This window comes from Leuciscus leuciscus (genome assembly GCF_965113295.1).
Source record: "Leuciscus leuciscus genome assembly, chromosome: 10".
Taxonomy (NCBI): Eukaryota; Metazoa; Chordata; class Actinopteri; order Cypriniformes; family Leuciscidae; genus Leuciscus; species Leuciscus leuciscus.
This window is the reverse complement of record NC_138734.1, coordinates 18,807,548-18,832,872: the sequence shown is the minus strand read 5'-3', so window position 1 is coordinate 18,832,872 and position 25,325 is coordinate 18,807,548. Positions and strand designations below refer to the sequence as shown.

Sequence of the window (25,325 nt, the reverse complement as noted above, 5' to 3'; positions counted from 1 at the left end):
AGCAGACAGATCCAGGAGAATGAGGAATGAGGACTGAAGATTTGGAAGCAGCTTTTGCGATCCGTAGGGCTTCTGTGACTGACAGTAATGCAGTCTCTGTTGAATGTCCTTTCTTGAAGCCAGATTGGTTGACATCCAGCTGGTTGTTTAGAGACAAGAAGGATGTTAGTTGGTTGAAGACAGCTCTTTCAAGTGTCTTCGCAATGAATGGTAGGAGAGAGATAGGTCTGTAGTTGTCTACAAGTGATGTATTTAGCGTGTGTTTTTTGAGCAGTGGAGTAACCCGAGCCTGCTTGAATGCTGTAGGGAAGGTGCCAGTATGGAGGGATGAGTTGATGATGTGTGTGAGTGATGGTAGAAGTGTGGGAGAGATGGCTTGTAGAAGGTGTGAGGGGATGGGGTCAAGCGGGCAGGTGGTAGGGTGACTGGAGAGGAGAAGTGTAGATACTTCTTCCTAGGTTAGCGAAGAAAAGGATGACAGAGGGGTATTGGCTGTGGAAGGGGTCGGTCTGGGTTCCTGTGTGTGTGGAGCTGAGAATTGACTGCTGATAGCTGTTGTTTTCTTGGTGAAGAAGTGCGCAAAATCGTCAGCAGTTAAGGAGGAGGCGGGTGGTGGTGGAGGTGGACAGAGGAGAGAGTTGAATGTCTTGAAGAGTAATCGTGTGTTGGAGGAGCTGTTGATCTTGTTGTGGAAGTATGAAGATTTTGCAGCATGAACATCAACAGAAAAGGAGGAGAGGAGAGATTGATACATACTCAGGTCAGATGCGTCTTTTGATTTGTGCCATTTCCTCTCCGCTGCCCTGAGTTCGGTCCGGTGTTCCCGAAGAACCTCAGATAACCAGGGGTTAGAGGGAGTAGCGCGTGCTGGCCTGGAGGAGAGGGGGCAGATAATGTCTAGAGAAGAGATTAGAGTGGAGCATAAGGTGTCCGTTGCGGTATTCACATCCAGAGATGAGAATTGTGAGGGTGGGGGAAGAGAGGATGACACGGCAGAGGAAAGATGGGAGGGGGAAAGTGAGCGCAGGTTTCGTCTGAAAGTGACTGGTGGTGGGGGTGGTGGTGCAGGGGTAGAGAGTTGTAGACTGAAAGTAATGAGGAAATGATCTGAAACGTGGAGAGGTGTCACCAGGATGTTTTCTGTGGTGCAGTTGCGTGTGTAAACCAGGTCCAGTTGGTTGCCTGATTTGTGAGTACCTGTGGTGATGAGTCGTTTGAGATCGAAAGAGGCTAGGAGTGAGGTGAAGTCTGTTGCATGTGGCTTTTCGAGATGAATGTTGAAGTCACCGAAGACTAGAAGTGGGGTGCCGTCCTCAGGGAAAGTGGACAGCAGCACATCCAGCTCATCTACAAAGTTACCCAGCTGACCTGGGGGGCGATAAATGACTACAATATGGATTTTAATGGGAGTTGTAAGTGTAATAGCATGATATTCAAATGAGTTGTTGTTGCATAGAGAAGAGAGCGTGGAGTATTTGCAATTGTTAGAAACGAGAAGCCCTGTACCCCCACCTCTCCCAGACTGGCGAGGGGAGTGGGAGAAGGAGAAATTGCTAGAGAGAGCAGCAGGGGTTGCTGAGTCTTCTGGACGAATCCAGGTCTCAGTCAGCCCCAAGATACTAAGAGTAGAATGAGATGCAAAGGCTGGAATTAAGTCAGCTTTATTGACTGCTGACTGACAATTCCATAGACCCACGGAAAGAGAGAGAGGAGTGTGTGAGGATGTGAGGATGGGACGTAGATTGGCAGTATTGCGCTGTCTATTGCGCGTGATGAAAGGACGTTGCCGAGAGATAACAGGAATGTATTGAAAGCACATGTTGATTAAGGTGAACAATAGGATAAGTTGAGGGAAAAAGAAGGGAAGAGGAGATACTTAAGTGCCTTTCTGGTGTCCTTGCTCGGTGGAGTCGCGCAGGTAGAGTCGCTGGTCTTTACCCGAGTCGGTCTTCACACGAGGAGGCTGAACACGAGAGCTGAACGCTTCCGCTGACGCTTCCGCGACAGCGCGCAAATTACACAGATATACGGATAATGCTTTCACCGCTTGAGTGAGTACAGTAGTATACTGTAGTATGCTTGTCGCTGGTCCTGCTGGAATGATCTGAAATGCCTCTATTTATATCTATTCTTACAGATGCTGTTTCGGTCGGGCAATTAAGTGTAAATAACGCGAAAATGTGCCAATTCCAAACTGCTAGGAGCAAAGGCTTAAGTGCAAATGTAACAATAATTTTAAATTTCACTCGCGGCTGTTGTTAATTGTGCCAACGCGTCTAGCTAAAATACAGAATTCTGTGAAGTTAAAAATACAAAGTCACAAGAGGATCGAAGATAGGCTTACCTTGACTAAAATACAACACTGAATTAACAGGGGAACAGAGTATTCTGGCAAAAACACTTGCGCGTTCTTGCTGTGCCTCTAGTATGCTTGTCGCTGGTCCTGCTGGAATGATCTGAAATGCCTCTATTTATATCTATTCTTGCAGATGCTGTTTCGGTCGGGCAATTAAGAGTAAATAACGCGAAAATGTGCCAATTCCAAACTGCTAGGAGCAAAGGCTTAAGTGCAAATGTAACGTCTCGGTTACGGATGTAACCCTCGTTCCCTGAGTGGGAACGGAGACGTTACGTCGGATGACGACGATTGGGGTTTCGCTTAGAAGCCTATCACCTTCGAGTATATAAAACGAGCCAATGGCAATGAAATGCCATGGGTCTGCGGAATTTGCATAGCGTAACTCCGCCCGCCGCAGGGGGTATATAAGGAAGTACGCTGGCACAATGCAGACATGTCTTCGCTGAGGAGCCGAGACTGGCCCCAGGCGTTTTTCAGCGGTACAGCGGAAGTGGCAGGAAGACGTAACGTTCCCTTTCGTGGTCACTCCGAGTTACGTCGGATGACGACGATTGGGGTTCCAGTCTAATCACGCCACCTCGGCTGTCTTCCAGTGCCCTGCGTAAGTCTGAGCTCCCTGTTGTGAGACTAGCACGAACGAAGGAGTCCTACTTAACACAGGGATACCAAGGTACACTGGGAAGCATATCTCCAGAGAGAAATATGCAATTATGCCCAGCCATTGATGGGGGGGACTTAGAATACACATATGACCCCGAGGGCTGCATATGGAAAATCACTGGGGTGTCAAGGTGGCTTGCCAAGGGAAAGACACACGCTCACAAGGAGACTTACAGTGGAATACACATGTGGGGGTCGCCCAGAGGGGGAACCATGCACATGGAGGCACCTAGTCAAGCGCAAAAGCTGCGTTATGGCAGATTGGCATAACTCAGGCGTTGACGTAACCAGTGCTGGAGGAAACTCAGAGCTTATCAGACTCACCTGAGAGAAATATCGCACGTATCCCGTCCGTGGAGAGGAATGGCGAGCAAGCGAAGACACCTGAGCAGAATCTAGCACCGGCTGGTTGAAGCGAGTACATGAGAAGAAACTGGCTCTACTCGGAGATTATAGAATCTCGCGAATGTGTTGGGTGTCGCCCAGCCTGCAGCTCTACAAATGTCTGTTAGCGAGGCGCCATGCGCTAGAGCCCAAGAGGAAGCCACACTACGTGTGGAGTGGGCTTTCACACCAAGGGGGCACGGACGACCTTGCTGCTGGTATGCCAAAGCAATGGTATCCACTATCCAGTGGGATAACCTTTGCTTTGAGAGAGCCTTTCCCTTCAGCTTCCCACCATGACAGACAAAGAGCTGGTCTGAGGTCCTGAAACACCGTGTTCTGTCTACGTAAGCACGGAGGGCGCGTACTGGACAGAGCAGTGCCAAGGCTGGGTCTGCCTCCTCCAAGGGCAGCGCTTGCAGGTTCACTACCTGGTCTCGAAAGGGTGTGGTAGGAACCTTGGGCACGTATCCAAGCCGGGGTCTCAGGATCACGTGAGAGTTAGCCGGCCCGAATTCCAGGCACGCTTCGTCAACCGAAAATGCCTGCAGGTCCCCTACCCTCTTGATGGAGGCCAATGCAACCAGGAGCGCTGTCTTCATTGACAGGAACTTAAGCTCCACTGACTGTAAAGGCTCAAATGGAGCACTCTGCAGGGCAGTTAGAACCACTGAGAGGTCCCAAGAGGGTACGAAGGGAGGACGAGGAGGATTTAGTCTCCTCGCTCCCCTCAGGAACCTGACGATCAGGTCGTGCCTTCCCAGAGACTTACCATCAACTGCTTCGTGATGTGCGGCAATGGCGGCAACATACACTTTCAGGGTGGAGGGAGACAGCCTTCGCTCCAACCCTTCTTGCAGGAAGGAAAGCACGACACTGATCGGGCATTTCGTGGGTTCTTGATGTTTAGAAGAACACCAGTTGACGAAGAGGTTCCACTTCAACGCATAGGCATGTCTCGTGGACGATGCTCTAGCGGAAGTGATGGTAGCCACCACCGCAGGTACGGGGCAACCAAAATGACCTGCTCCTCGTCCTCCCTGATCTTGCGCAAGGTCTGCGCAAGAAGGCTCACTGGGGGAAACGCATACTTGCGTAGGCCCCGCGGCCAGCTGTGCGCCAGTGCATCCGTGCCGAGCGTGCCCTCGGTCAGGGAGTAAAACAGGTCGCAATGGGACGAGTCGTGGGAGGCAAACAGGTCTACCTGCGCGTCGCCGAACTGATCCCAAATCAGCTGGACCGTCTGGGGATGGAGTCGCCATTCTCCAGCGAGAGGCCGAACTCGAGACAGCTCGTCGGCCGCCTGGTTCAGGTGTCCCGGGATATAAATGGCTCGAAGCGACCTCAGATGCTTCTGACTCCATATGAGGAGGTGGCGAGCGAGTTGCGACATACGGCGGGAGCGTAGACCACCCTGGTGGTTGATGTACGCTACTGTTGCGGTATTGTCTGATCGGACTAGTACGTGCTGGCCCCTGAGCAGCGTATGGAAGCGGTGCAGGGCGAGACGTACAGCCAGCAACTCGAGGCAATTGACATGCCAAAGGCGCTGGGGTCCTGTCCAGGAGCCCGCGGCAGCATGACCATTGCACATGGCGCCCCAGCCCGTGTTGGAGGCATCTGTTGACACAACAACATGCCGGGAAACTCGTTCTAAGGGCACTCCGGCCCGTAGAAAATTGAGGTTCGCCCACGGGGTGAAGGTCTGACGGCAGGCTGGAGTCACTGGGACTCGGAGCGTGCCGTGTTGCCATGCCCACCTCGGGACTCGATCGCGAAGCCAAAGCTGAAGCGGTCTCATATGAAGCAATCCCAGCGGCGTTACTGCTGCTGCGGATGCCATATGCCCCAGGAGCCTCTGAAAAAGTTTCAGTGGAACCGCACTCTTGTCCTCGAACTGACGAAGACAAGTCAGCAGTGACTGCGCGCGCTCGCTCGTAAGCTGCGCGCACATGGCGACCGAGTCGATCTCCATACCGAGAAAAGAGATCCTCTGCACGGGGCAGAGTTTGCTCTTCTCCCAGTTGACCCGAAGGCCCAGACGAACTAGGTGCCGGAGCACTAGGTCCCTGTATTCGCAAACCTGGTCTCGAGAGTGAGCTAGGATCAGCCAGTCGTCGAGATAGTTCAGGATGCGAACCCCGTGTTCCCGGAGGGGAACAAGGGCTGCCTCGACGACCTTCGTAAAGACGCGAGGAGACAGGGCTAGCCCGAAAGGGAGAACCGCGTACTGGTATGCCCGCCCCTCGAAAGCAAACCGTAGAAACGGTCTGTGTCGAGGTAAAATGGAGACATGGAAGTAGGCGTCCTTCAGGTCGATCGCTGCAAACCAATCCTGCGGCCGCACACACTGGAGGATGTGTTTGGCCGTTAGCATCTTGAACGGCAGCCTGTGAAGGGAGCGGTTCAAGACGCGCAGGTCGAGGATTGGCCGTAACCCAGCGGACTTCTTGGGTACAATGAAGTAAGGGCTGTAGAAGCCGGACTTCATTTCGGCTGGAGGGACAATCTCGATCGCACCCTTCGCCAGTAGGGTGGCGACCTCCGCTCTCATGACAGGGGCATTGCCACCGACCATAGTGAAGCGGACTCCCCTGAAGCGGGGAGGAGATCTCGCGAACTGAATCGCGTAGCCGAGCCTGATGGTTCTCGCGACCCAGCGGGACAGTCTGGGAAGCTCTAGCCAGGCCTCCAGAAAGTGCACCAGCGGGGTCATACGAACCACAGACGTACCGTCGGTGGGGCAGCGAGGCGGAATGACCGGCACCGGCGAGGGTGGCATAGCGGCCCTGTGCGGGGGCACGGTCATTAACCGCGTCCTGCCAGAGGAGGCCAGGGGAGGGCGCGCGTCCCACGGGGGCGTGCTCTGGCAGGGGTCTGGCGACAGAGGGGGAAGAGAGGAGCGTGGCCCGTGGGCGGCGCGTGCTGTCATCCCGCACCTCTGGGACAGAGGAGGGCGGCAGTGGCGGGACCCGAGGGTGGCGCGCACTGCGGCCCTCGGACTCTGTCGGCTCAGGATTGGGGAATTCAATTCTGTCTTCAACCACATCAGAGTACTGCTCGTCGTTGGACGAGCAGCGGGGAGTGGAGAACAAAAGATTCTCCCCCGGCCCTCCACCGGGGGAAGGAGTGGCCCTGCTACCAGCTCCTGGGACAGAATTGAAGCCAACCCTGAGCAGCCCGTCTCAGGAGCGCCGCTTGGCCTGGCGTTTAGCGGGCGGCGGGGCTGGAGAGGGCTGTGGCGCCTGCCTGCGGCTCCCTCCACAACGCGGCCCGGGTGAAGGTTGCTGCTGGGGCCGTGCGGGAGGGGCGGCCGCGGGAGGGCGCCCTCGGCGGCGAGCAGGCTGAGGATTCTGTGCCGACGGCTGAGCAGCGGAGCGTCGGGGCAGAATGTGCTTGATAGCCTCAGTCTGCTTCTGGGCGGTCGAGAACTGTTGGGCAAAATCCTCGACCGCACCGCCGAAAAGGCCGGCCTGGGATATGGGAGCGTCAAGCAGACGAGTCCGCTCGGGCTCACACATATCAACCAAGTTCAGCCAGAGATGTCTCTCCTGGACCACAGCTGTGGACATCACCAAACCCAGGGAGCGCGCGGTCACCTTCGTCGCTCGGAGAGCGAGGTCGGTGGCGGCGCGCAGCTCATCAACGAGCCCTGGGTCCGTCCTGCCCTCGTGCATGTCACGAAGCATCTGGGCCTGGTAGACCTGCAGGATGGCCATGGCATGCAAAGAGGCAGCTGCCTGTCCCGCCGCACTGTAAGACTTCGCCACGAGAGTGGACGAGAATCCACAGGCTTTGGACGGGTGCTTAGGATCACCACGTGATGAAGCGCCTGCCGGACACAGCTGCATCGCGACAGAACGTTCAACCGTGGGAATCCCAGTGTACCCACAAGCATCAGCTCTATCGAGGGGAGGAAAGGCGGAGAAAGCCGACGAACGATCGCGGGAAGACATGGGAGCCTTCCAGGACCGCGTGACTTCCTCATGCACTTCCGGGAAGAATGGTATTGGGGTTGGGCGGCGACGAATGTCAGCGGCCGCTCCCAAAAACCAATCATCCAGCCGCGAGCGCACTGGATCGGGCGGCGAGGACCACTCGAGCCCAATGGCCGCGGCTGCCCGGGAAAGCATGGCAGTCAGCTCGGGATCAGACTCGGGCAATGCTGGCACACCCGAGGGCGGCAACACAGCCGAATCCTCACTTCCCGAGGACTCATGCCCACCTTGTGATGCAGTGATCGACATTGCATCCTCCTGTGGAACGCCAAACGAAACGCGCGGGGCCTCCGTAGAGGGACCAGCGGTTTCGGTTTGCGCGGGTACCAATGCTGAAGAGGGGTGTGTGGACCGTGGACGTGTCGGCGGTTTGTCCCACACAGATACCCTCAGGTCACCCTGGCCACCAGCCGAAGTACAGCCTCTCGGGGAGACCGTAGATCGGGGTGTGGATGAGGGGACTCTCGCTCTGATGAGCTCATTGAGTCTCGACCGCAGCATGGAGATGGTCATGTTCCCGCAATGAGAACATGAATCATCCACAAACGCTGCTTCAGCGTGATCAACGCCCAAACACGCTAAGCAGAGATTGTGCCCATCAGGAGAAAATACATCGCGACCACAACCAGAAGTGCACGGGCGAGACATCTTTAAAAAGACGTGCCACATGCAATGCTCTTTTTGTGAGAGGAAAACTCCGCGGATGTTGAAGCGAACAGGGAGAAATCACACTAACTGTCAGATCACTGACAAGATCAGCAGGGAAGTGTGCACTCGCTGAAATCGCCGTCACACCAACACCGGAGAGCTCGCTCGTCTCGAAGGAATGAGAAGAAATAACTCAGAATTTTGGCTTACAAGGAGTGGAGAAGTTCTCGGCTCCGAAGCGAAAACATGTCTGCATTGTGCCAGCGTACTTCCTTATATATCCGACGTAACTCGGAGTGACCACGAAAGGGAACAATAATTTTAAATTTCACTCGCGGCTGTTGTTAATTGTGCCAACGCGTCTAGCTAAAATACAGAATTCTGTGAAGTTAAAAATACAAAGTCACAAGAGGATCGAAGATAGGCTTACCTTGACTAAAATACAACACTGAATTAACAGGGGAACAGAGTATTCTGGCAAAAACACTTGCGCGTTCTTGCTGTGCCTCTAGTATGCTTGTCGCTGGTCCTGCTGGAATGATCTGAAATGCCTCTATTTATATCTATTCTTGCAGATGCTGTTTCGGTCGGGCAATTAAGTGTAAATAACGCGAAAATGTGCCAATTCCAAACTGCTAGGAGCAAAGGCTTAAGTGCAAATGTAACAATAATTTTAAATTTCACTCGCGGCTGTTGTTAATTGTGCCAACGCGTCTAGCTAAAATACAGAATTCTGTGAAGTTAAAAATACAAAGTCACAAGAGGATCGAAGATAGGCTTACCTTGACTAAAATACAACACTGAATTAACAGGGGAACAGAGTATTCTGGCAAAAACACTTGCGCGTTCTTGCTGTGCCTCTAGTATGCTTGTCGCTGGTCCTGCTGGAATGATCTGAAATGCCTCTATTTATATCTATTCTTGCAGATGCTGTTTCGGTCGGGCAATTAAGTGTAAATAACGCGAAAATGGGCCAATTCCAAACTGCTAGGAGCAAAGGCTTAAGTGCAAATGTAACAATAATTTTAAATTTCACTCGCGGCTGTTGTTAATTGTGCCAACGCGTCTAGCTAAAATACAGAATTCTGTGAAGTTAAAAATACAAAGTCACAAGAGGATCGAAGATAGGCTTACCTTGACTAAAATACAACACTGAATTAACAGGGGAACAGAGTATTCTGGCAAAAACACTTGCGCGTTCTTGCTGTGCCTCTAGTATGCTTGTCGCTGGTCCTGCTGGAATGATCTGAAATGCCTCTATTTATATCTATTCTTGCAGATGCTGTTTCGGTCGGGCAATTAAGTGTAAATAACGCGAAAATGGGCCAATTCCAAACTGCTAGGAGCAAAGGCTTAAGTGCAAATGTAACAATAATTTTAAATTTCACTCGCGGCTGTTGTTAATTGTGCCAACGCGTCTAGCTAAAATACAGAATTCTGTGAAGTTAAAAATACAAAGTCACAAGAGGATCGAAGATAGGCTTACCTTGACTAAAATACAACACTGAATTAACAGGGGAACAGAGTATTCTGGCAAAAACACTTGCGCGTTCTTGCTGTGCCTCTAGTATGCTTGTCGCTGGTCCTGCTGGAATGATCTGAAATGCCTCTATTTATATCTATTCTTACAGATGCTGTTTCGGTCGGGCAATTAAGTGTAAATAACGCGAAAATGTGCCAATTCCAAACTGCTAGGAGCAAAGGCTTAAGTGCAAATGTAACAATAATTTTAAATTTCACTCGCGGCTGTTGTTAATTGTGCCAACGCGTCTAGCTAAAATACAGAATTCTGTGAAGTTAAAAATACAAAGTCACAAGAGGATCGAAGATAGGCTTACCTTGACTAAAATACAACACTGAATTAACAGGGGAACAGAGTATTCTGGCAAAAACACTTGCGCGTTCTTGCTGTGCCTCTAGTATGCTTGTCGCTGGTCCTGCTGGAATGATCTGAAATGCCTCTATTTATATCTATTCTTGCAGATGCTGTTTCGGTCGGGCAATTAAGTGTAAATAACGCGAAAATGGGCCAATTCCAAACTGCTAGGAGCAAAGGCTTAAGTGCAAATGTAACAATAATTTTAAATTTCACTCGCGGCTGTTGTTAATTGTGCCAACGCGTCTAGCTAAAATACAGAATTCTGTGAAGTTAAAAATACAAAGTCACAAGAGGATCGAAGATAGGCTTACCTTGACTAAAATACAACACTGAATTAACAGGGGAACAGAGTATTCTGGCAAAAACACTTGCGCGTTCTTGCTGTGCCTCTAGTATGCTTGTCGCTGGTCCTGCACTGCACTCAAAATGCACTGAAACTTCATTCTCAGATCAACTCATTCTTCCAGAACACTAGAAAAGGTTTTACCCCCAAAAAAACACACGTTAAATAAAAAAAAACACACAAATAACGGGTAGAATTCTAACATATTTCTGCTGTTTTCTGTTGTTCAGAATTCACAGCATTTTATGTCACATGGTCATTGTTTACAGTACAGTACACATTTCCCCCAAGTTTCCCCTTTTTATAGATGGTGATGAAACTGAAAGATTAATACCTGTATGTGTTCAGCTACATCTAATTGTTTTGATAGTATTTATTTTTTTAGATTCTGAAAATATTTTACTACGGTATTACTGTAGAAGTGTTGCAAATGTCTGTGTCATTCAATGTTGTATTAATGCATTCAGTGACTACATCTTCCAAACTACATATTTCACTTAGACACAACCACTGCCAAAACTCAGAGCCCATTTTTATACACTCTTTTATACGCTCAAAACTGTTAAACATAATTGAAAGATCTTATAAACATTGAGATCTTTCAATTTAAATGAATTAATTTCTCACTTAAACACAAAGACCAACAGAACTTGATTTACTATACAGGCTTATTTGCACATGCTTACATATTATTTCCAAGACTGTGTTATTTATTTTAAAAACCTAAGCTAGACTGAAATGTGCAATATTTCTACCGTATACCACAAAGATATGTAATTTAAGTCCAAAGGGAAACTATGTTTTTATTGTATTTTTATTACTGCCAATGTCTGAGAGACCACAACCCATAAGATTGCTAAAGTAAAAAATGTGTACCGTTGGTTCATTAATGTTAAGTAATATTTTTGACTCGAACAAAATCACTTAATTGTCAATTTTTAGGTATTTGAAATGTACTATCATTAACTTTTGTAATGTTAATTTATATTATATTACATATATGCACGGTAAAACTCTCTCCAATATGATATATACACATTATAATGCTTGATCTGTAGATAAAAGGCTGTGGATTTGCATAAAATGACTTTATTTTGTGTATTTGTATTTTATGTTTGTTGCTGTTTTAAAACGACTCGCTACCGTGTGCCTGTTCACACCACAAGGACTATGAATCGGCATCAAACGCACAATAACTGGAATTTAAAACTTCACTATGTGAAGAAACAAATGATCAATAAACTGTTGGACAGATATAGGCTACACTAGGATTTGTGCGCTCGAAATTTCTTCGCTTTGTGCCGTGAACTTTTAAATGCGCACTTGTGCAGCGCAGCGCTGAACACTGTGACTCCATGTTGCTTTGAGCACATCATTCTGCACCCGCGATGCGCATACGCGCTTTGTGCGCTCTGTTTTGAAGCGTTTCATATTATCATGGTTTTTCCTATATTTTTTATACCTAGCCTGCACAATACATTTAAAATAAGCATAATTTAATTGTATATTATATTGTATGCACTAAAGCTGGTGAAAACCTATCTCAGGTCCACAATGTCAGATGACAGATTAAGCAATTTAGGTGTTCTAAGTAGTGAGTCAAGGAGGGCAAAGGCCTTAAATCTAGATGAATTTGCTGATCTTTTTGCAAAAAAACACAAAAATCGTAGAATGCAGTTAATGTGACTGATTCTGAATATGTAATGCAAATCTAAAAAATATAATGGAAATGCAAATACATTGTTGAATGATTGGTAATCATGGTATTTTGCCTGTTAATGCCTATAGTGCAGTGCAGAAAATGATATGACAACAATAAGGTCTAAACTGGCCCCTCTAACAGTACAACTGGCCCCAGCTTGCCCCCAGCTTGAATGTGAGGCTATATGTAAAGCAGAAAAGCGCAATATAAATAAAATGTATCATCATCATCATGTGATTATATTTACTACTTTTGTGAATAAATCTTGCTGCGAGCGATTTGTGACTTGGAAATACCGCAATACAATGAGTTGCTGTAGTCTAAATGGGAAGTAATAAAAGCATGAACAGCCATCTCTAGTGTTTTGTCAGTTAGGAAGTGTTTAATTTTAGACAAAAGACGGAGTTGATAGAAACTAGATCCAATTACTGAAGATATTTGTTTGTCAAATTTTAAAGGCCCATCTAAAAGCACACCCCAAACCTTTCTTCCTTTTAAAAAAAAACAAACAAAAAAACTCAAATACTCATGAACATGTGAACACGTGATGATAAGTACGCATGTGACCATGTTATATACTTGTGCATGACCTGCCTGATCTCATGAAAATGCATCTCTATGGCACGCATTGTGTTTATCGTGCAATTTTTACGTGAAAATATATTTTTTTACATGCATATAATACGCACTTTATTGAGTGTAATACACACACATCCTACAAAACTAATCCTAACCAAACATATAATACATATTACATATTACACACCACTACTAAACCTACCCTAAACCCACCCATGCCTATCATATGCACGTATAAATTGCACAATAAACACAATGTGTGCTATAGAGACGCATTTAGTGTGACCGGGTTGGAATGACGTAACAATTTCACAAATTCACGTTTATGTTGTTTACATGCAGATGGTAAAGGCATCGTTTTCAAAACGAGTGATAAAAGGCATAATATATAATATACTATATATACATAATGAAGACAGACTTCACTGCCAGTTCACTTCACTGTTCACACACACACACACACACACACACACAGCTCCATTGCAGCCAAGTCCTCACTTGTATAGATAGAGATCGTTCAGTGAGTCCTCACTTGGCCAGTGTAGAGCGACATTGGTCTGTTAGTAATATAGACATGTATGTGTGAGTGCAATGGCACATAACAATGGCAAGTAAATTGTTAGGGACTGCATAACCAAGCATAGAAAGTATCTATGAAGGCCTATATATAAATATATATAACTTATAGTTACAAAATAAAGACATACTTAACTGTTCACACACACACACACACACACACAGTTCCATTGCAGGCTATTGTGAGTCCACTGTTGTATAGGTAGAGATCGTTGAGATTTGAGATTCAATCTTGGCATGTTTAATTTTATTTATTTTTTATTATTTTTTTAAAGTTATATTATGAAAAAAATGATTTCATTTTTGTTTCTTCAAAATGACCAGATGCAGCAAGTCAACTCAAAAGTTTTGAATTAGATCTTAAAGAAAGGTCCACTGTTGGATGGTAACGAACGACATATGTTTGGTTGCATTTAAATTGAGCAATATTTCAAACACTGACTTTCTCTGTATATCAACATCCTAGAAACAAAGGAAACCGAAAAATAAGGACATGTCTATTGATTTTTTTTAAGAGTAGAAATGATGTTTTAATTAATAGGCAGCCAATACTATCAGTCGCATTATTAATATCTTAATATAATAATAATTACATTATAATTATAACATTTAGTTGCAGATCCCCTCTTGGCATGCTTTTTTTTTATAAAAAAAAATGCAAATTTGAAGTTAATATAATATATATGGTAACCCTTTATAATAACTGCATCCTATTAATCATTAGTTAAGCATTGGTAAACAGATAAATCATAATTCATAAAGCAGACATTAGTAAGCAGTTTATAAATACACCTTTAAACGCTGTATTATTGAGTTAGAAGCATATCTATAATGTGTTTAATAATTGCATTTTCATACTTTATTAATTATCAATTTATCATTTCTAAATGAAGTATAGCATTATTTACAAATCAGTTATTTAGGTGTTTACAGTGATTAATAAGATCACTTAGAAAGTGTGAGTAAATGTAGTAGATTCAGGCAGTTATAAAGCATTTAGTAGTGGTCAGTTCACTATTTTGCGAGCTCATTTAAAGACTCAGTTATCTTCTAAACAGAAAAAGGAAACAAACACAACACGATAGAGAACATAGAAATATTAACAGCCTTTAAATCTCCTTTATAAATGCTTTACAAGGCATAACTAGTCCTCACTTTAGATGAGCTCACAAAAACTCGTTTTCAAAAGCTTTCATTGTCAGGCCCCCAAAATGGCATTTTCGTTGAAATGAACGGCCAAAACGTTTTCAGTTTTCAGTTGAAAATGATGTCGTGTAAACAGACCCTAAAGCGTGTATTATTTATTGCACTTTAGTTTTTCTACATAACATTTTGAGATTGACCTCCAAAATCTTTACAGTGTGTTTGTGATGGCAAGAAATGTACAAAGCAGCCAAACACGTATCGTTCTTTACCATCCAACTGGGGACGCGAAGTTCATTTTGATTAATAAAATCATTATTCACTGTATAAAGTATGCTTTACGCTATACTAAATATAGGTCACTATAGTGACCTGAAATCGTTACCAGAGCTATTTACCGTAAACAGAGCTATTTCTGTTTGATTAATCCTATAAACCCTAAAGGGACTGCATAGCCAAACATAGAAAGTATCTATGAAGAGAGAAAATAAGTGTTAAATAAAATAAACAAATATTATGAATGATAAAAGGCATAATATATAATATACTATATAATATACTATATATACATAATGAAGACAGACTTCACTGCCAGTTCACTTCACTGTTCACACACACACACACACACACACACACACACACACACACACACACACACACACACACACACACACACACACACACACACACACACACACACACACACACACACACACAGTTCCATTGCAGCCAAGTCCTCACTTGTATAGATAGAGATCGTTCAGTGAGTCCTCACTTGGCCAGTGTAGAGCGACATTGGTCTGTTAGTAATATAGACATGTATGTGTGAGTGCAATGGCACATAACAATGGCAAGTAAATTGTTAGGGACTGCATAACCAAGCATAGAAAGTATCTATGAAGGCCTATATATAAATATATATAACTTATAGTTACAAAATAAAGACATACTTAACTGTTCACACACACACACACAGTTCCATTGCAGGCTATTGTGAGTCCACTGTTGTATAGGTAGAGATCATTCAGAGTTGAGATTCAATCTTGGCATGTTTAATTTATTTTTATTTTTATTTAGTTTTTTTTTGCATATTTGAAGTTATATTATGAAAAAAGACCTTAAAAGAAAATTGTGTATTTAATTTTGGTTTCTTCAAAATGACCAGATGCAGCAAGTCAACTCAAAAGTTTTGAATTAGATCTTAAAGAAAGGTCCACTGTTGGATGGTAACGAACGACATATGTTTGGTTGCATTTAAATTGAGCAATATTTCAAACACTGACTTTCTCTGTACATCAACATCCTAGAAACAAAGGAAACAGAAAAATAAGGACATGTCTATTGATTTTTTTGTTGTTGTTTTTTTTGTAGAAATTATGTTTTAATTAACCCTCTGAGGTCGAGAAACGCGCCGACGCGTTTTGCTGGATTTTTTTCACATAGCAGCAACATAAACTTAAATTACTCCGTCATTTATGGTTATACAGAAAAAAGAAATATAAAAAAATAATCTGTGATATTTCTACTTTTGTATGTGTCCACTTACAATCAAATCAAAACATTGTGCTTTGTAAAATAAAGAAAATAAACAGGGTGTGCGTTCTGCCTCTCCGTCACGGTGAACTTTTTTTTCTTGAGCACGTCTATAAACTGAAACAAAACTCAGCGAATCCTTCTCACACATTTATGAGCCATATACCTTTATACACATTTAAGTGTGTACTTTTAAATGATCGGATTCAAACTGCAAACAAATATTCTCTGTTTAAGTAATTTGTATAAAACCAACAGGATGTCCAGTATCTCAAACGCTTGCTAATTACTTTTTAATTCGACACGCCCACTCGCGCAAAAGTGATTCACATGCAAATCTCCACATGGGACGCGAACGCCCTCGTTACCTCAAACACAAAACACCAAAACACTTCACAAGTCTCTGCTTTTCGTCGAGTTTGGAAGACGCGCTGTGAGCTTACTGGATTTACCTCAGAAGAAGAAGAACGCGATTTGAAGACAAGAAAGATGTAAGGTAAGAAATTCTTACTTATTAGTTTATGGTATTGTTGCATAAACTTCACATTGCAGTTGAACTGTTGCTAGATATATGGTGAATATTATACTATTTAGACCCGTGTTTCCTGTTAAATACTGTTTGTGGATATCTGCTCAAACATAGATATGTATAACCATAATGTTTAATATTTTGGAGCGCGATGGCGTTTGAATGTATCATATTTTGGAGCGCGCTGTGGGTTTGAGTATTATATTTTGGAGCGCGCTGTGGGTTTGAATGTATCATATTTTGGAGCGCGCTGTGGGTTTTACTGTATCATATTTTGGAGCGCGATTGCGTTTGAAAGGAAAAATGCACCAAACATTAGGCTTTATGTTTTTACTATTATCTCATTTCATATCATCATAACGAATGGAAACATTTGAAGTAACATATGATAATCAATATATTTTTCTCTAGCGTAGTTGTTCTTGAAATCTTTTGGGAGATTTAATTTATTGTTATTATTATTTTATGCAGCACTGCGTAGCCTATGCCTACAAGGCACAACAAACCTGGTGTTCATTATATATTGTTGGAAACGTGTGTGTGTGTGTGTATTCTGTGAATTTTAAAAAGAAATTTTAACCAGAAAAATCTAAAATCTATTCCCAAAATCGTGCAGCCCTATAGTTTCTCTTGATATCAGTATGTTCACAGTTTTTTCTCTTTTTTTTTTCTTTCAGGGACCAGATGCAACTGAGTCCTGCTGACTTCAACATTCACATGAGTCTCTGTACATGAACATGGTAAAGTGAAAATCAAACACCTTGGAAATGAAAGGTAGGCCTATGTACAATGTTTTTAGGAATGGCACAAAGGTCTCTGTCTTTGGATCATTGTTTTCAATGTGCTCTTTTGTCATTTGTATTTTTGGATTGTGTTGTGTTGTAAATAAATCCAAACAATCTAAAAGCCATTCTTTTTTAAATCTCCTCATTCTTTGTGCAAGGTTGCTCTGAATGACAGGGCCTGATCGCTCCTAATAGGGCAGTTAGGGGAGTGTTTTTGTCTTTCTCAGGTGTTAAAAGCTTACATATTCATGAGATGATCACGCCTCTTCGCATATGGCTTTGTCACACAAAACACGTCTTAGAAATTTTAAATCAATATATTGTCTTATCTGAATGAGCAGTCAGGGTGATTTTCACATAGTTTTGGAGCAAATATTCTAGGCTATGTCATACAATTTTCAAAAGTCTTGCGAAGAAATAATCAGTATGGGTTTCATGGCCTTATTTCAGTGAGAATTTTTTTTTGTATTTTCACAAACCACGCATAAATGTCATTATCTCAAAACTACAAACTTTTACATACATGCTGCTGATATATTATTGTAGCAGAGTTTGTGCTGAATACAGTGTAATCAGACTTTAGCCATGAAAATGTCACTAGAAACAGAAATAAACACAAATGTCAGAGCATGTCAGAACACCTCCATGGCCCAGAAAACAGCTCAGACCTCAGAGGGTTAATAGGCAGCCAATACTATCTGTCGCATTATTAATACCTTTATAATATAATAATAATTACATTATAATTATAACATTGAGTTGCAGATCCCCTCTTGGCATGTTTTTTTTATTTAATTTTTTATAAAGAAAATGATATTTGAAGTTATATTATGAAAAATATTATATAATATATATATGGTAACCCTTTATAATAACTGCATTTAATTAATCATTAGTTAAGCATTAGTAAACAGTTAAATCATAATTCATAAAGCAGACATTAATAAGCCGTTTATAAATACAGCTTTAAATGCTGTATTATTGATTTAGAAGGATATCTATAATGTGTTTAATAATTGTATTTTCATACTTTATTAATTATCAATTTATCATTTCTAAATGAAGTATAGCATTATTTACAAAGCAGTTATTTAGGAGTTGTCAGTGATTAATAAGATCACTTAGAAAGTGTGAGTAAATGTAGTAGATTCAGGGAGTTATAAAGCATTTAGTAGTGGTCAGTTCACTATTTTGTGAGCAAAAGTGAGGACTAGTTATGCCTAGTAAAGCATTTATAAAGGAGATTTAAAGACTCATTTATCTTCTAAACAGAAAAAGGAAACAAACACAACACAACACAGTGATAGAGAACATAGAAATATTAACAGCCTTTAAATCTCCTACATAACTAGCATAACTAGTCCTCACTTTAGATGAGCTCACAAAAAATAGTGAACTGACCTCTACTAAATGCTTTATAACTACCTGAAAAGAGTAGAAATACATGTTAATAAAGCATTTATTAACACACTAAGTAACTATTACTATATGTCTGAATAATAAGTGTATGATGTATGAATGTACATTGAAATAGTTTAATCATTTACTCACACTTTCTAAGGGATCTTATGAACCACTGACAACTCCTAAATAACTGCTTTGTAAATGATGCTATACTTCATTTAGAAATGATAAATTGATCATTAATAAAGTATGAAAATACAATTATTAAACACATTATAGATATGCTTTTAAAACAGGAATAAAGCATTTATAACTGCATTTATATACTGCTTATTAGTGTATATTAATGCTTTATAAATGAATTAACTGTTTACTAATGCTTAACTAATGATTAATAGCGTGGAGTTATTATTAAGTGTTACTGAAGCAGTTAAACAGCAGCTCTACAGTCTCAGAGCCTCTCTAGGACAGCAGCCATTCAGACAATAGAGAAGTGTGAACGACGTGTGTTAATGGGCCACTGCAGTTCCTGCTCCAGCCTACAGGAGCGCTGCTGAGTATGGATTTAAACACACACACACATGTAGGTCCCCACTTGGTCAAAAATGTACAAAATTAACCAGAGCGTGTTTTGGCTGATTTTAACATGTTTTAAAGCATGACCAACAGGGGACTTGAAAAATTTCCCCACTTGGCTCGACGGTCCCCTGTTAGTGAGTGTGTAACGACACCAACGTCCCCACTTAGATAGATAGACGAGTACACACACACACACACCGAGCATAGCAGGGCGGAGCTTGAATTGTTTAACCAATCACAATTACCTGTTCATGACTGATCTACAATTGCTAGGCAGATTTACTAAATTCAGGTTATATGCAAGATTATGACTGGAAGAATAATATAAAATACAATAATATTATATCACATAATAATAATAATAATAATAATAATAATAATATAAGCTATTAACATTGGAATTTATAAGAATTACAATCCTATAAGAACTTCTTATGAGGGTTACAAAATATGCCAAAATATGTTTTTCAAAGATCAAATGTGCATAGACTTAGAAACTAGACAAAAGATGAGGCTAAGAACATGTTAGATGTGTTTTGAGTAGAATTTTCAAATGCTTTACTAGATACTACCTAATCTCACAATTCATTAGCTTATGACAGCGTGAGAAAACCTCTGGTTTATTACACTTCTGCTTGACCGGATTAATTTGTCCAATCGGGTCATTGGCTACATTCTCAGTCAGTCAACCATATTAATTATGTCTATAAGAGTGCAAATACTGTCTCATATACTTTGCTTTTGGCATTCACTGCAGAGTACACTTATTGGAATGCTTCTCTTTCTTTATATACTCCTGCTTTTCCATCAACTTCATACAAAGGCAGAACACACTCCTTGTCAAACAATGGGAGACCCTAAGTTCCCTCTGCTTTCTAAGGATGGAGATGTAACTATTGGAGGAATTTTTGCAATCCACAGAAAAGAAACATTACCTTCTTTTGAGTTTACACAAAAACCTCAACTTCTATCTTGCTCCAGGTTTGTTACATTGGAAACGGTTTGTTGAGTTAGTTTCTAATTAGCTAACTGATTTAATGTTTATTTTCACAGTGTGAATCTGAGAGATTATCGTTTAGCACAAATCATGATTTTCGCAATTGAGGAGATTAACAGAAGCAAAAGTTTGCTCCCAAATGTTTCTATTGGTTATCGAATCTATGATACATGTGGTTCAAGACTGTCTACCATGAGTGCAACTATGGGACTGATGAATGGTCAGGAGTTTGGAGCAGGACACAGATGCAATGGACAGTCTTCTTTACATGCTATCATAGGTGAATCAGAGTCTTCTGCCACAGTGATTTTGTCCAGAACTACAGGACCTTTTAAAATTCCAGTGGTAAGGAGCGATGACACTACATGTTTGACATAATCACCATACTGATGATTGTATCATTGTCTCCGGTGATTTCTTTTTCAGATAAGTCCCTCAGCCACATGTGAATGTCTCAGTAATAGGAAAGATTACCCCTCTTTCTTCAGGACTATTGCTAGTGATTATCACCAGAGCAGAGCACTTGTATACATAGTCAAACACTTTGGCTGGCCTTGGGTGGGAGCTGTGAACAGTGACAATGACTATGGAAATAATGGAATGTCCATATTTCTGAAAATAGCCCAGGAGGAGGGAATTTGTGTAGAGTACTCTGTGAAATTCTACCGAACAGAGCCAGAAAAACTTAAAAAAGTGGTAGACACAATAGAACGAGGCACAGCAAAAGTGATTGTTGCCTTTGTTTCATTTGTTGAGATGGGCTTACTTATTGATCAGTTAAGTATTCAGAACATTACAGGCTTCCAAATGATTGGTGTAGAATCATGGATAACTACAAAGAATTATATCAATCCAAATAGTTTTCATTCCCTGGGAGGGTCACTTGGCTTTGCAGTGAGAAAAATAAATATTGAAGGGTTTGCAGATTATGTTAGAAAAGCATTCTGGGATACAGCTTTTCCATGCCTAAAAGGTGAGGAGAATTCTACTCGATATGCATTAAGTTGCAGCAGATATGAGGATATATTTGCACTAAAAAACTACAATGAAGATGTGCCTGAACAAAGATATGCAAGCAACGTCTACAAAGCAGTTTATGCTGTAGCTCATTCACTGCACAAGCTTCTTGAGTGCAAAGAACCAGAAGGCTGTGAGAAAAGCCTGACAATACAACCGCAGGAGGTAAAAGATAAAAGACAGATGAATAGAAAGAGAGAAAAAAGGGAAACATATTTTTATTGGATATGTTAAATGCCTCAGTGATAATATCAAAACTGTCCCTTTTTTCGCTAGGTGGTTGAGGCTCTGAAAAGGGTCAATTTCACTATAAAAATGGGTGATCGTGTATGGTTTGACAGCACTGGTGGTGCAGTAGCACAATATGAAGTTGTGAACTGGCAGCAGGACTCTGATGGATCATTCCAATTTAAATCTGTGGGATACTATGATGCCTCACTGCCCCCTGACCAGCGCTTAGAGCTTAATACTAAAGAGATCATTTGGACTGGAGGACAGCTGAAGGTAAATGGAAATAAGTAGGTTTCTCCTACAGGGTTGTTTTAAATAAGAGAGCATCATATCAAAAACAAAAACAAAAAAATACTTGTATTTAACTTTATGAAAGGTATGAGGAATACCAAATTAGTTTAGGATGGAAAATGGTTCCACAACGTAAAAAAAATTATAATTTACATTTGTGTACTGTAAGAAGCTAATGTGTCATTAGCTATGAGTCACAATTCTGTAAGTCAACACTTCACAATAATGTTTAATTCATTAACATTAGTATTGTAATGAAGTATCTTGAACAATAAACAACCAATTAAAAATGGATAAAAACCTTTTAACCGATTAATTTATAGATGTACTTTTGTTGATTGTTAATTAATGTTTGTTCATAACACAATATATAAAAATACTATTAACTAATACCCTTTTTGTAAAGCTGAATTGTTTAGAAAACAAACTGCATTAATATCGGATCAGCAAGTATAATCATTTTCTATATTAGGCTACATTGTGTGACTTCATGACATAGGATGAGGGTCACTGATTTAAAGTAGCATTATGGATGAAACTTTACTTGACAACAACAGTTTGTATATCAATATCCTAACAAATAGAGTAGTCTTAAAGTATAGTCACCACAGTCACCAATATGTGTCAAGCTAATCCTGCAGTCTTTCTGCTTCCCATGAATAGAGTACATTTTCATACACAAGAAGTGTATTTTTCAACCACAAGCACTGCTGTGGTAATAACCAAATATGATACATGCAAGTGAAATTATCCTGCATCTGAGGCCATCACTAAATATTGGCAATAAAAATAAGTAAAACCAGCAACATTGATCTTTGCTCAGAAAAAAATGCCCCATAGCACCACTTAGCATCCAACCAGCTGTAATGCCTGTATAACCACTTTGAATGCAGATGCTGGTGTGAAAATTATGATATTGTGGCAATATCAGCATTATTAATCAATATTATTTATATCTATCTTAAGTTTTCAGAGTCAGTAATATATGTATATTTTTTACATGTAGAAGCCAAGGTCTGTCTGCAGTGATATCTGTCCTCCAGGCACCAGGAAGGCTGCACAAAAAGGAAGACCTGTCTGCTGTTATGACTGTATTCCATGTGCAGAGGGAGAAATCAGTAATGAGACAGGTAATCATCAGCCCATCTAACAGTTTCACAGAAAATAGTTTAGTTGCTCTTCACTGTTCATCAATGAATTTGTTTTCCTTTTGTCTCTAACTAGTAATTACAACTTCATTTCCAGATTCAAATAACTGCAAGCAGTGTCCAGGGGAATACTGGTCTAATGTTGAGAAAAATAAATGTGTGTTAAAGGTTGTAGAGTTTCTGTCATTCGCAGAAGTTATGGGTATAGTGCTAGTCTTTTTCTCACTGTTTGGAGTAGGATTAACTGTGCTGGTGGCCATCCTGTTTTACAGCAAGAAGGACACCCCCATAGTAAAAGCCAACAATTCAGAGCTGAGCTTCCTGCTGCTCTTCTCATTGACTCTGTGTTTCCTCTGTTCACTTACTTTCATTGGTCGGCCCACTGAGTGGTCCTGTATGTTGCGTCACACAGCGTTTGGGATCACTTTTGTCCTCTGTATCTCCTGTGTTCTAGGGAAAACAGTAGTGGTGTTAATGGCTTTCAAGGCTACACTCCCAGGAAGTAATGTCATGAAATGGTTTGGGCCTTCACAACAACGACTCAGTGTTCTTGCATTTACACTTATACAGGTTCTTATCTGTGTTCTTTGGCTAACAATATCCCCTCCATTTCCCAACAAAAATATGAAATATTACAAGGAAAAGATCATTATTGAGTGCAGTCTGGGTTCTACTATAGGTTTCTGGGCTGTGCTGGGTTACATTAGCTTCCTGGCTTTTTCGTGTTTCATTTTGGCTTTTCTGGCTCGTAAGCTGCCTGACAACTTTAATGAAGCCAAATTCATCACATTCAGTATGCTCATATTCTGTGCTGTGTGGATCACATTTATTCCAGCTTATGTCAGTTCTCCTGGAAAATTTACTGTAGCTGTGGAGATATTTGCTATTTTAGCCTCAAGCTTTGGTTTACTATTCTGCATATTTGCACCTAAATGTTATATTATCCTGCTTAAGCCTGAACAAAATACAAAGCAACATATGATGGGGAAAATGACATCTAAGTCCTACTGAAAAATAAAAAGTTTATATTTACATTGAAATATTTTTTTTATTATTCCCTCGAAGACAAAGGAAAAAGTTGTACTGATTTATTAAATGCATATTCGCGGCTTTATTTTAACCACACACAAATTATGCTGCCATGTAAGTTATTTAAAGGGACATTAGTACATTACATAATGCCTTAAAAAAATGTTTTACTGTATTTTTATTGATGATTTTTCAAGCATACATCAATTGGAAAGACAGGGGGGAAAAGAAAGAAAGAAAGAAAAAAGAAGCAAACAATAGAACAGGGGGTATACATTCACATATAGTTATTGATTGTTTATGTGGCGGGGTAGTGGAAGGGCAAAAGTTATACTTATGGACAAAATAGAGCAAAATAAAGAGCAGACTACGCCACCCCGTTATGTGAACGGGGAAATTTCATAAGACACAGGTTCGCTACCACAGAGGGCAAGAGACGTGGATCCGAATACAAATTACTTTTATTTTCACAACAATAATTATTTTAAATATATAAAAACTGTTGACTCAGGGGGCAAGAGTTTACACCACTTCGGTGTGCACCAGACCAAAAATAAAGAAAACAAACAAACAAACACTTTCAGGCTGAGGCTTACCAGTAGGGCAGCTAGCTGGGCAGTGAGTATCCTAAGACCACACCACTCACCAAATTCTACTCCACACAAACACTCACTCTCACACTCGCTAAGTGAACGCAGGTGCCAACGGCAAACACTCGGTGAAGGAAACACCACCACCAAAAGGGCAAGGACAGCTAGCTTCCCTACACCGGGGGCCTTCAGCTCCTGAAAGAAACACAAAAACAATATATTTCACAATTAGCCGCAGACACATGTATCAACGAGTTATAGTAGAACAAGTTCAAACTATAAAGGAGGTCAACACTTGGCAAATTACTGGCCACAGAAGTTAAACAGGCTGATGTGACCCAAGGACTTTACATCAAATTGCCATTGAAGCCTAAACATTGGAGCAAAATGCTAGAAACAAAAATAGAATAAAAACAACAAAATAAAGTCAAACAATACAAAAAGAAGACAACAATTAATTGGACAAACAGATTAAATCACAGAAAACAAATCCAAAAGTAATTAAATGAAAACATAAACTTGACAAATACTCCACCCAATACTCAAATCAAAACGTTTAGACAAAAGAGATTTGCTATTCTCAGGTACAGAATGTAGCTCACTTTTCCACAGCCCTTAGGAAAAGCACCGACCAAAGAGAGCAAAAATAACTAGATGGTAAAGTTCGTAGACAAACTTTAAGTTGGCTTGAAAAAGCCTTGCCAGAAAGTTTGAAAAAGTTTTAAACTGTTCTAGCATGGTTTAACATGATTTATCATGTTTCTAGTATGGTTTACCACATTGCTAGCATGATTTACCATGTTTTAACATGACCATGGATGGTTGGATGGATAGATCAAGATTAGTTAGAAAGAAAGAAAGAAAGAAAGAAAGAAAGAAAGAAAGAAAGAAAGAAAGAAAGAAAGAACGAACGATTAGTTA

At 41.6% G+C, this 25,325-nt stretch overlaps 2 protein-coding genes and 1 long non-coding RNA gene across 3 annotated transcripts in view; 1 reads left to right on the top strand and 2 right to left on the bottom strand.

The window, feature by feature from the left end:
- The window catches only part of LOC309508567, a 73,757-nt gene that overhangs the window by 35,923 nt on the left and 12,509 nt on the right, over positions 1 to 25,325 (bottom strand). The window lies entirely within an intron of this gene.
- LOC309508434 (uncharacterized protein) lies at positions 284 to 2,055 on the bottom strand. Its single transcript, XM_082183071.1, has 2 exons — positions 1,198 to 2,055; positions 284 to 897 (listed from the first exon to the last, which is right to left on the bottom strand). The coding sequence occupies exons 1-2, from the start codon at positions 1,817 to 1,819 to the stop codon at positions 455 to 457; spliced, it is 1,065 nt and encodes a 354-aa protein (XP_082039197.1). The 5' UTR covers positions 1,820 to 2,055; the 3' UTR covers positions 284 to 454.
- Positions 19,874 to 23,796, top strand: LOC309508352 (extracellular calcium-sensing receptor-like; the record flags this gene model as incomplete). Its single annotated transcript, XM_082182942.1, has 6 exons — positions 19,874 to 20,082; positions 20,155 to 20,443; positions 20,525 to 21,280; positions 21,392 to 21,619; positions 22,644 to 22,767; positions 22,883 to 23,796. The coding sequence occupies 6 exons, from the start codon at positions 19,874 to 19,876 to the stop codon at positions 23,794 to 23,796; spliced, it is 2,520 nt and encodes an 839-aa protein (XP_082039068.1).

What these genes read in the sequence shown, in the direction of transcription:
- LOC309508434 (XM_082183071.1), bottom strand. Translation starts at nt 1,819, where the DNA reads ATGTGCTTTCAATACATTCCTGTTATCTCTCGGCAACGTCCTTTCATC. An exon ending in CAAACGACTCATCACCACAG is followed by an intron (nt 898 to 1,197) that starts GTACTCACAAAT and finishes TCTCTTCTCTAG; the next exon opens with ACATTATCTGCCCCCTCTCC.